The 12,422-nt window shown below is 40.7% G+C and overlaps 1 protein-coding gene across 1 annotated transcript in view; it reads left to right on the forward strand.

Annotated features, from left to right (window-relative positions):
• Positions 1–380: 380 nt before the first annotated feature.
• Positions 381–12,422, forward strand: part of LOC132816968 (von Willebrand factor A domain-containing protein 3B-like) — a 135,897-nt gene continuing 123,855 nt past the window's right edge. The window contains exons 1-3 of the mRNA XM_060826995.1: positions 381–531; positions 6,496–6,587; positions 8,297–8,547. Of these exons, the coding sequence (XP_060682978.1) occupies positions 381–531; positions 6,496–6,587; positions 8,297–8,547 (494 nt within the window). The remainder of the gene's footprint in view (positions 532–6,495; positions 6,588–8,296; positions 8,548–12,422) is intronic.

Here is a 12,422-nt window from a genome sequence, read left to right on the forward strand (position 1 = left end):
TTTTCACGCAGAGGTGTATGGAATGAACTGTCAGAGGAAGTGGTGGAGGCTTGGTGTAATTACAGCATTTAAAAGGCATCTGGATGGGTACATGAATAAGAAGGCTTTAGACAACATGGGCCATGTGTTGGCAAATGGGACTAGACTGGGTTAGGATATCTGGTCAGCATGGACAAGTTGGATCAAAGGGTCTGTTTCTGTATTGTACATCTCTGTGACTCTATGACTTCTAAAGTTGGAATTTTTATGTAGTTGCCATATTTATAAATCATTAATTGAAATATGTTCTGTTGGCAGATGTAATGTTTGATTTGAAACAGAACCCAGTCAACAGAGATTAATTTGCATATATTTTAATAAGGACAAACAAGCAGTTAAAAATGGTGAAAGCACAGGAGAAGAATTCCTTTTTTGAACTTGACGTGCAGACTCTCGTTTCATCATCAAAATGGCTTCAGCTACATGGACTCAAGAGAAACAGGTTGACCCTGTCTCAGATCTTGTCACAGATTGGGTTTAAACATAGAGAAGGTAACATTTATTGAATTTCTCATAGAATGACATTAGCACATTTTGTATACCAACTATTTGGTCATTTATCTGTCATGTCATGTTAAAGAATGAAGGGTGTGGATGTGTGCAGCCTCTGAGTGAAGTTTTTGATGTGTGGAATTAGCTGATGGCATGATGTCTGCTTTAAAAGTATTTCTATCTCTTTTGGATATACTCTTTATCTTTCTTAGAATTGAAAGAAAATAGAGTACATATTTTTCTTGGAGCTGAAGAGTGTGGAGATTGGGTGTATATGTAGCTTGCTGTCAGGTATTTATGACACAGCACAGTTCTTTTGGGTTTCCATTAAGTTTAACTACAGCCTAAAATTTCACAGGCATGTTAAGAGAAGGTACATCTTCTGCCCATCAAATCCTCCAACGTCAAGGGCATTTGGTTAGCGGAGTTCCTGAGTCATCTAGGAGAAAACATTTTCTTCATCACCGTCCCAAAATGGAAACCCCTAATTTTAGCATAATGCCCCATGGTTCTGCACTCACCCACAAGTGGAAACATCCTCTCCATACCCACCTTGTCAAGATCATTCTGACCTTATAACTTCAGTCAAGTTACTCTTGGAAACAACTCAGTCTGTCCAACTTATGCTCATAAGACAACCCACTCACTCCAAGTGTCAATCTAGTAAACCTTCTATGAACTGCTTCCAATACATTTACAACCTTCCTTAAATATGACCAATATTGGACCCAGTATTTAAGATGTGGTCTCACCAACACCTGTGTAAGCGAAGCACAACACCTTTGTTTTTGTGTTCAATCCTTTATATAATGAGGGATAGCATACACCTCCTTAATTACTTGCTGCACCTGTATGCTTTGTGACTCATGAACTGGAATATCTAGATTCTTCTGCATCTCATCATTCTGCAGATGTTGTCTATGTAAGCAATGCACTGCACTTTTACTTTTCCTGCCAAAGTAAACAACTGGACATTTTTCCATATTATTTTTCATCAGCCAGATTTTTGCTCACTCACTCAGCCTCTCTTTACTTGTCTGGATCCATCTTATGTCTGCTGCACAACAGCAAGTTTAGCTATCATACTTTCACTCCCTCATGTTAATCATTGATGCAAGTTGTAAAAAGCTGAAGCCTCAGAATAGATCCGTGTGGGACTCTGTGCATCGCATCCTACTATCAGCAAATTACTCACTTATAAATGCTTACTGTCTTTTGACAGCCAAACAATTTTTATCAGTGGTAGTATGTTACTCTGTATAGCATGAGCATCAATTCTGTGTGATAACCATTCATGCTGAACCTTGTTGAATGCCTTCTGGAAAGCCACAGTACATTTACAGTTTCCCCTTTATCCAATAAATTGATTTAAAAATGATTTCCCTTTAACAAAGTAATGTTGAACACTTGCTGATTATCTTGAGGTTTACTAAGTATGATCTGTTCAATGATCAATTCTAATCCCTTCCCAACACAGACATCAATCTAACACCCCTCTACCACAAAAACATAGTGGCAGAATTGTATACCATTACAAGATGCACTGCTGCAGCTTCCCAAGGTTCCTTCAATAGCACCTTTCAAATCTGTGATCTTTACTACCTATAGCTGCATATACATGAGAGCAGCATGACCTGCAAAATTTTCCTTCAAACCACACACTATTCTGACATGGTACTATGTTGCCATTCCTTTATCACCACTGGGCCAAAATCCTGGACCGCTCACCTTAACAACACTATGGGTGACCCTATACATCAAAGTTTGCAGTATTTCAAGAAGTCAGCTCACCATCACCTTCTCAAGAGCAATTACAGATGGACAATAAATACTGACTTAATCAGTGAGGCCTGCGTTACATGAAATATTTTTTCATAAAGTCTTGCGATTGCTTTGTGATGATATGACTGCAAGGTCTTGAATGGAGATCAGAACCAGACCCATTCAAAATTTGGATCAAAGTCAAGCAAAACTGCATAATCACCTCCCTTATTATTTACAACATACGTGCCAATGACCTTTCATCTCATCACACTGTTGTGTCAGCAGGAGACACCATCTAGATAGAAATCTCTTTAATCTTAATTGCCTCCATGCCAAAACTAAGCTGAGTATCACAGCCTTACATGATGTCCAGTATGCAGATAACTGCAGTATCACACTTGCCTCTGCACCTTCCTGATGAAGGTCTCCACGCCGAAACGTTGATTTTCCTGCTCCTCAGATGCTGCCTGAGCTGCTGTGCTTTTCCAGCAACACACGCTCAACTCTGCACCAGATTTGTTTGTCACCCTTGACCTCTTCAATTCTGTGTAGAAGCCGTATTGCCTATTCTTAAATGTTGCCAAAACAAAACTCCAATGGGTGGCACGGTGGCACAGTGGTTAGCACTGCTGCCTCACAGCGCCAGGGACCCGGGTTCAATTCCCGCCTCGGGCAACTGACTGTGTGGAGTTTGCACGTTCTCCCCGTGTCTGCGGGGGTTTCCTCCGGGTGCTCCGGTTTCCTCCCACAGTCCAAAGATGTGCAGGACAGGTGAATTGGCCATGCTAAATTGCCCATAGTGTTAGATAAGGGGTAAATGTAGGGGTATGGGTGGGTTGCGCTTCGGCGGGTCGGTGTGGACTTGTTGGGCCGAAGGGCCTGTTTCCACACTGTAAGTAATCTAATCTAATCTCTCACACATAGTCAGCTAAATGTTCCACTCCACCCACACTGTTCCCGTTCCTCCCACAAAAACACACACACATATTGAAGGAGAGACTCTGGAATGTGATGAGCATCTCCATTAGCCAGCCATTTACCTATTGAAAAGCTAACATCCTTCTTGAAGCCAAACATTTAGGTAGAACTCCTGAGAAATCAGCTATGATGGACTGAAGACCGTGGTTGAACATTGTCTTCACCACCAGATTCAATTTTCTTAACTGTGAATTGGTCAACATTCCAGAGAATAGAAAATAAATGTCTCAGAGACAATCTGGTACTCTGTCTGAATTGTGGCAGCATATACATTAATGACTGGAGGAGGTTTATTCAGAATGGCAAAAACTTGTCCATTAAGAGCCGGTACTTTTGAATCAATATACTTTAATGATGAGGCAGAGCAGCAGCAGAAAATGAAAGGAAATCCTTCACCCTGGTTCCTACTACCTTCTGGGACACCCTGCTCCCATGTGCTCAAAGATTTGTGGTTCAAGAATTGGAGTGGCAGTCATATGAAAACACAAAGAAGAAATTCATGACCTTATGTAGATGTTACATTTAAATTGGATGTGAACATAGAAGGTATGGTTAGTAAGTTTGCAGATGACAGCAAAAATTGGAGGAGTAGTGGACAGCGAAGAAGGTTACCTCAGAGTACAATGGGATCTTGATCAGATGGGCCAGTGGGCTGAGGATTGGCAGATGAAGTTTAATTTAGGTAAATGTGAGGGGCTGCATTTTAGAAAGGCAAATCAGGGCAGGACTTATACACTTAATGGTGAGATCCTGGGGAGTGCTGCTGAACAAAGAGACGTTGGAGTGCAGACTTGTAGTTCCTTAAAAGTGGAGTTGCAGGTAGACAGAATAGTGAAGAAGCATTTGGTATCTTGCCTTTATTTATCAGTGCATTGAATATTGGAGTTGGGAGATCATGTTGTGGCTGAATAGGACATTGGTTAGGCCACTTTTGGAATACTGAGTTCAATTCTATTCCCCCTGCTATAGGGACAATGTTGTGAAACATGAAAGGGTTCAGAAAAGATTCACATGGATGTTTCCAGGGTTGGACGGTTTAAGCTAGATGGAGAGCCTGAATAGGCTGGGCCTGTTTTCCCCAGAGCCTTGGAGACTGAAGGGTGATCTTATAGAAGTTCATAAAATCATGAGGAGCATAGATAGGGTGAATAGCCAAGGTCTTTTCCCCAGGGTAGCAGAGTCCAAAACCTGAGGGTGTAGGTTTAAGGAGAGAGGGGAAACATTTAAAATGGACCTGGGGGCAACTTTTTCATGCAGAGGATGGTATGTACATAGAATGAGCTGCCAGAGGAAGTGGTGAAGGCTGTCCAATTACAATATTTAAAAGGCATCTGGACTGGTATATGAGGAGGAAGGGTTTAGAGGGATATGGACCAAATGCTGGCAAATGAGACTAGATTAATTTAGGATATCTGGTCGGCGTGGACGAGTTAGAGTAAAGGGTCTGTTTCTGTGCTGTACAGCTCTATGACTCTATGACTCGAAATTGTGGGAATGTGGCTGACCTCTTCTGACAGTGTTCTTTGTAGATGCATTTGATGCTGAATCAGTGAATTGATGTGAACTTCAATATGTTTTCATTATTTTTTGTGTAAAAACTGTTGAAGATGTTAATCCCTTTTAAATGAGGTGCAACTGAATTATTAACAGTCATATTCACTGATGAATAGCCGTTTTGGTCCTGTGAAACTTATTTTCTGTTCATGCACAAGAATATCTAAAATTCCATTTTTTTTAAATAATTGGAATTTTCTTTAATAGCTTGGGAACTTCCCTATTTTCTTAAGCCTATGTCTCTGTAATAATCTTATTTCTCTTTTTATATAATGCTTCACGTGTGAATTATAATTAGTGCTTTTTAACTTCTTGCTTTGTTGTTTTTGAGAATTTTCCATTCTGATTGGCTGTTCATCTTGTTTGATGACTTTGCTGTTGCCAAATTCAAAGTTGTGATAGAATAGAGTAATTTGACTCACTGAATGAGTTTTTCCAAGGTTACCAGTGAGTATTACTCCTTCACCATGAAATGCAATATCTAGATCCACATTGTTGTAAATTAACATAATATATAATCAAATTTGTACTGAATAAATAAAAAAGATTTGCTAAAAATACATTTTAGATAAAGCAGTTAGATATGAAATTAATTTCTGTCTATGAACCATGGTATATTTCAGTCTTGATATCTGGATGTAAGTTTGCTTGCTGAGCTGCAAGGTTCATTTTCAGACATTTCGTCACCATACTGGGTAACATCATCAGTGACCCTCTGGTTCTGTCATTTCCTGGTGGTTAGTTTTCTGCCTGTTTGTCCAATGTAGTGTTTGTTACAGTTCATGCAAGTTCTTGCAACTAGACACCAGAAATAATGAACATCAACTAGCCACAAAAGGACATGACCTACTCTCACTAGTATTCTTACGTACAGATGAGGAAAGACATCACTTTGACTGGGACAACACATCCATCCTAGGACAAGCCAAGCAGAGGAATGCATGAGAATTCCTAGCAGTATGGCATTCCAACCGGGACTGTATCAACAAATTTATCGACTTGGACCACATTTTCCACCCTCTGAGGAAAAGAACAGCAAATGACATCACCACAGCAAATGCATTACCGCAGGAAATGACATCACCAACCCAAGGAAACCAAAACACATAAATAGAAAGTGGGTCACTAACACTAGTGCTTCACCAGAGCTTCACTGATGTTACTAAGTATGGTGACAAAATGTCTGAAAATGAACCTTCTAGCTCAGCGAGCAAACTTACATCCAGAACCTTTACCTGAGCTAAAGATCGTCTCAAAATTTGTCTTAATATCTTTTTGTTCTAAGCTACCTAAGCTTGCAGACATAATAATTATGTTCTATTATGCCATGGCATATCTTCAGCTTAAACAGTTGGATATATATAAAGATGGACATATAATTCCTGTAAAATATTATTTAATGTTCAGTGTGGTAACTTTGAAATGTCTTGGCTTGAGAAAAAATGCATCATAAAAAAATTAGTGCATTATTCTGAAAGTGTCCACCTAAGAGTTTGCTGCAGTTTTGTAGAGATCCATTAGCCTTCGACTCTGGCAAAAGCTGTGAAGTATTTATGTGTATGAAATTTATTTTGATGCTGGGAAAGAGATGTTGCCTCTTTTACTAATATTTTGTACAGACTTTCAAATCATTTTATCTTGCTAATCCATGTCGATTTTATCTTGCAGAATTTGATTATGGGTTGCAGAAGCCCGTGTCATCATGTTATGGTGAAGGCTTGTTCCAGCGATATGTGAGAAAAGATGGTAGGATTTACAATGTAAGTATGTGAATACCTGAAAGAAAGTGCAGGAAGCTGAGCTATTTTCTTTAATAGTCTGTGTTTTTACTTTTCTTCTTTATATGCATATAATGCTATTTATTACAAGTAATAATCAAGTGCTATAAATACTCAGCAGGTCAGGTAACATCTATGGAGAGAGAATTATATCCAGAGTCATAGAAGTTTAGAGTCAGACAGCGCATAAACAGACCCTTCAGTTCAATTTGGCCGTGCTGACCAAGTTTCCCAAATTAAACTAGAACCATTTGCCTGTGTTTGGCCCATATCCCTCTAAACCCTTCCTATTCATGCACCTGTCCAAATGTTGTAATTGTATCCGTATCTACCAATTCCTCCAGCAGTTCATTCCACGTACGAACAACCCCCTGCGTGAAAACATTGCCCCTGGGGTCCCTTTCAAATCTCTCTCCTCTCATCTTAAAAATCTACCCTCTAGTTTTGAACTCCCCTACCCTAAGGAAAAGACCTTATCTTTGCCCCTCATGATCTTACATTTAATTTCTCAGATTGAATAGCTGTAAACTATTAAACAGTTGCTAGCACTTACAGGATGAAAGGCTTCTTGATTCTGAAGCTGTTCAAAAGTTTAGACACGATGAATCCAAACAATTGTTCTTGTTCAAGAGGCAGTTACCTAATATTTATTGTTTGATAATATTTATTGTTTGATAATATTTATTGTTTGACTGTCACACAAAAGAAGCAAATGGCTGGGTCTTTGACAATGATCACTGCAGCATGCAACAGTATTTCTATAGCCAAATATTACCACAAACATCCATCATGTGCAAACCATTCTTTTCATGAAAAGTCTGCCGATATGAGGAGCCAGTGGTTTGCACTTGAGGAATAACTGTGTCACATAATAGTTAATGCTGAAAATGTGTTGCTGGAAAAGTGCAGCAGGTCAGGCAGCATCCAAGGAGCAGGAGAATCGACGTTTCGGGCATGAGCCCTTCTTCAGGAATCATTCCAATGCTGGAAACAGATGTAACCTTCTCCCTTTTGAGAACAAGAATACTGCAGTTGGGACCTGAGCTGGAGCTTATACCTTGGCACAGTTTTGGAGTTTTTTCTATTGCGACTGAGTATGGAAATAAGCATTCCTATACTTTAAAGCTGTGTCATCATTCCTAACTGTCAACGTGTTCCTGTTTGTTGGCTGAAGTTGCAGTATATCTTTCATTAAATCAGGGCTGTGAACCAAAGACAATATTTAGCAGCTTGGATGGAATTGATACTACAGCGCTGTAAGCTGGAATATTATACTGACATTGAAGTTAAGTATTGGAACTCTTCATCTTGGCAGAAAAATGGAATGAGTTATTCTTTCTCCTCCACCCACTTTCTCCAAATAAATCCCGACAAGCCTCTTTGAAATGCATTTGTGCAAATTTTTGGAAGAAGTGATTAAATTGATCTTATGAAGTAAATAATGAGAATGTCAGCGCTAGATATAATCAGCATCATTGATACATACATTCATACTGTCCTGTACCCGCACTAGCAGTATAAAGGTTATAGCTAAGATGAGAGACTAATGCAAATTTAATTTGAACAATCTTAACATATGTTGCATTTCATTGATTTAATGCAATTTTTTACGGAGGAGTCAAATGGCTTAATTTCAAATATTGCGAGACACGTTGTCAAATATTGCCATGAGCTTGCCCTCTGTTTTACAGCTAACAGCCAGTAAGGAACAGCTTCAGCAGTTTGCTGTCGCTCTCACTCAGGCAATACGATGCTTCCAACGACGATTGGAGTGGCTGACCAGTGGGAGTAAACAGTTTTTTGGTGTAATACAAGAACATTGCATAGTCATCGTCTTAGACTTTGCCCCCATGCCTCAGAGACTGTTTCAGCTTTCCCTTGATGCCCTTTGCATGGTTCTCCAGGAACAGGCAGCACTGATTGGGAAAATTAATCTTATCAGGTAAAGCATGCCATTTACTCAAGCTGATAGTTTTGACATTCTGCGTTGATGGCCATTTTTTGTCTGACTATTGACTTTGCACTGACTTGAATGGCGAGTATTGTCTTTAAAGTTCATGCGTAACAGAACACAGTTTTATTTCCAAATAAACCAGGTTGTTATTTCTCATGAGGAAAACATTACCACAAAACGTTGAATTGGATTCTGCCCAATCATGGAAATGTCGACATAGAAAATAGGAACAGGAATAGACCAGCAGTCACTGCATAATATTTTACATATAAAAACAAAGTGGCGAAATAATCAAATCATTGGTTAGGCATCTGCTGGAATATTGGATGGAATTGAATTTGGTAACTTTAGGTCCATGCCAGGTGCAGTGAGGGAAGCCATGAAAATGGGCAGCACGTTTGCAACCTGTTTTCCTTTGCACTTAACATGGTGCATTCAGAAGCAAGTAGGAAACCCAGTTCAAGGTGTCAGGTCCGATACATAAATATGTTTCACAGCAATTAACTGTCAAATTAACTTCCTTGTTATTTTAGTTTTTATTTATGTATTATTATCTTATATATTTATATGAATTTCATGTTCAGGACAGTTAGGACTTGAACCAGGACATTCTCGCCCAGAGAATCACTGCACCCCATGAACCCCAAAGTCAAATGCCTCTGGTATTCCTAGCCAGTTTTCCATTGAAGTATTAACTAGGCGTGAGTCTGATTAGCTTCTGAGACCAGACAAGATCGGGCATGTTATGACTAGCATGGCCATAGACTAAATTATTAGAGAAGGTTGCACAGACTAGTCTTGTAGACATTTTTAATCAGCCTGTTCAGGCATGTTATGAAACTTTTCTGGTGCAGGTGGGACTTGAACCTGGAGCTTTTGCCCTAGAGGTAGGGACACCATTAACAGCAACAGTTATTCTCTTGGTAGCCACAGGAACACTGAACTGCAGCTCCACGGAGGACAATGGAATAAAGATAAACTTCTTCAATATGACTGAACAGTGACTGAGCAATGGTGCCTCTCTCAGGAGGCTTTGGCTCTTGCAGCAGCTTGTCACTGACATCTACAATCTGTTACAACAAGGTGGCCTTCTAAGAGGGTCAAGTGGCCAGTGCTATCAAAATCACTGGTCGCCCGATTTTCTTCATCTCTGTCTCTTTTTACATATCATAGAGTCATAGAGATGTACAGCATGGAAACAGACCCTTCGGTCCAACCCGTCCATGCCGACCAGATATCCCAACCCAATCTAGTCCCACCTGCCATCACCTGGCCCATATCCCTCCAAACCCTTCCTATTCATTTAACCATCCAAATGCCTTTTAAATGCTGCAATTGTACCAGCCTCCACCACTTCCTCTGGCAGCTCATTCCATACATGTACCACCCTCTGTGTGAAAAAGTTGCCCTGTAGGTCTCTTTTATATCTTTCCCCTCTCACCCTAAATCTATGCCCTCTGGTTCTGGACTCCCCGACCCCAGGGAAAAGACTTTGTCTATTTAATCCTATCCATGCCCCTCATAATTTTGTAAACCTCTATAAGGTCACCCCTCAGCCTCCGACGCTCCAGGGAAAACAGCCCCAGCCTATTCAGCCTCTCCCTGTAGCTCAGATCCTCCAACCCTGGCAACGTCCTTGTAAATCTTTTCTGAACCCTTTCAAGTTTCCGAACATCTTTCCGATAGGAAGGAGACCAGAATTGCACGCAATATTCCAATAGTGGCCTAACCAATGTCCTGTACAGTCGCAACATGACCTCCCAACTCCTGCACTGAATACTCTGACCAATAGAGGAAAGCATACCAAACGCCTTCTTCACTATCCTATCTACCTGTGGCTCCACTTTCAAGGAGCTATGAACCTGCACTCCAAGGTCTCTTTGTTCAGCAGCCACTCCCTAGGACCTCACTGTTAAGTGTATAAGTCCTGCTAAGATTTGCTTTTCTAAAATGCAGCACCTCGCATTTATCTGAATTAAACTCCATCTGCCACTTCTCAGCCCATTGCCCATCTGTCCAGATCCTGTTGTGATCTGAGGTAACCCTCTTCACTGTCCACTACACCTCCACTTTTGGTGTCATCTGCAAACTTAAAAATTGTACCTCTTATGCTCACATCCAAATCATTTATATAAATGACAAAAATAGAGGACCCAACACCGATCCTTGTGGTACTCCACTGGTCACAGGCCTCCAGTCTGAAAAACAACCCTTCACCACCACCCTCTGTCTTCTACCTTTGAGCCAGTTCTGTATCCAAATAGCTAGTTCTCCCTGTATTCCATGAGATCTAACCTTGCTAACCAGTCTTCCATGGGGAACCTTGTCAAACGCCTTACTGAATCCATATAGATCACATCTATCACTCTGCCCTCATCAATTCTCTTTGTTACTTCTTCAAAAAACTCAATCAAGTTCGTGAAACATGATTTCCCACGCACAAAGCCATGTTGATTATCCCTAATCAGTCCTTGTCTTTCCAAGTACATGTACATCCTGTCCCTCAGGATTCCCTCCAACAACGTGCGCACCACCGAGGTCAGGCTCACCGGTCTATAATTCCCTGGCTTGTCCTTACCACCCTTTTTAAATAGTGGCACCACGTTAGCCAACCACCAATCTTCTGGCACCTCACCTGTGACTATCGATGATACAAATATCTCAGCAAGAGGCCCAGCAATCACTTCTCTAGGTTCCCATCGAGTTCTTGGGTACACCTGATCCGGTCCTGGGGACTTATCCACCTTTCTGCGTTTCAAGACATACTTTCTTTATCTTCCATATCCTTTTCCACAGTAAATACTGATGTAAAATACTCATTTAGTATCTCCCCCATTTCCTGCAGCTCCACACAAAGACCACCTTGCTGATCTTTGAGGGGCCCTATTCTCTCCCTAGTTACCCTTTTGTGCTTAATGTATTTATAAAACGCATTGAATTCTCCTTAATTCTATTTGCCAAAGCTATCTCATGTCCCCTTTTTGCCCTCCTGATTTCCTTCTTAAGTATACTCCTACTGCCTTTACACTCTTCTAAGGATTCTAACCATACATTCAATTTCTTTAGTCATCCAGCATTTCCTATAACTGCCAACCTTTCATTTCACCCTGACAGGAATATACTTTCTCTGGATTCTTGTTATCTCATTTCTGAAGGCTTCCCATCTTCCAGCCGTCCCTTTACCTGTGAACATCTGCCCCCAATCAGCTTTTGGAAGTTCTTGTCTAATACCGTCAAAACTGCTTTTCTTCCATTTAGAACTTCAACTTTTAGATCTGGTCTATCCTTTTCCATCACTATTTTAAGTCTAATAGAATTATGGTCGCTGGCCCCAAAGTGCTCCTCCACTGACACCTCAGTCACCTGCCCTGCCTTATTTCCCAAGAGTAGGTCAAGTTTTGCACCTTCTCTAGTAGGTACATCCATGTATTGAAAATGTTCTTGTGCACACGATCTCACACTTAGCAAATCTTCCAATCACTAATGCCATGCCTATCATGGCTGCCCAAAAATGCGCATTGATGCCAGTTAGATAATGATAGCTCCTACCTGGATTTCCACAAGTTTAGAACATCATTAACTTCTCTGTCAGATCATCCTGCAGTGTACACCAACTGGAACAGATTTCAGTCCTTCACTGTATGTGGATTGTCTATGACCATTGTACATCTGCTTGCAAATCTGTTGAAAGTTGCCATGACTCCGACATCCTGTGCCAACCAAGTCCACTCCAGGTATTTGCACCTTCAGGTAAATTGTCCCCTTGGAGATCTCAGAAGACCTGGCGAATGATGAAAGTCAGGACCCCCTATCAATGGTGCTGAGAAGAGCTACATTAGGAATTACATCATGGCAAGGGATGA

This window comes from Hemiscyllium ocellatum, chromosome 6 (genome assembly GCF_020745735.1).
Source record: "Hemiscyllium ocellatum isolate sHemOce1 chromosome 6, sHemOce1.pat.X.cur, whole genome shotgun sequence".
Lineage (NCBI taxonomy): Eukaryota > Metazoa > Chordata > Chondrichthyes > Orectolobiformes > Hemiscylliidae > Hemiscyllium > Hemiscyllium ocellatum.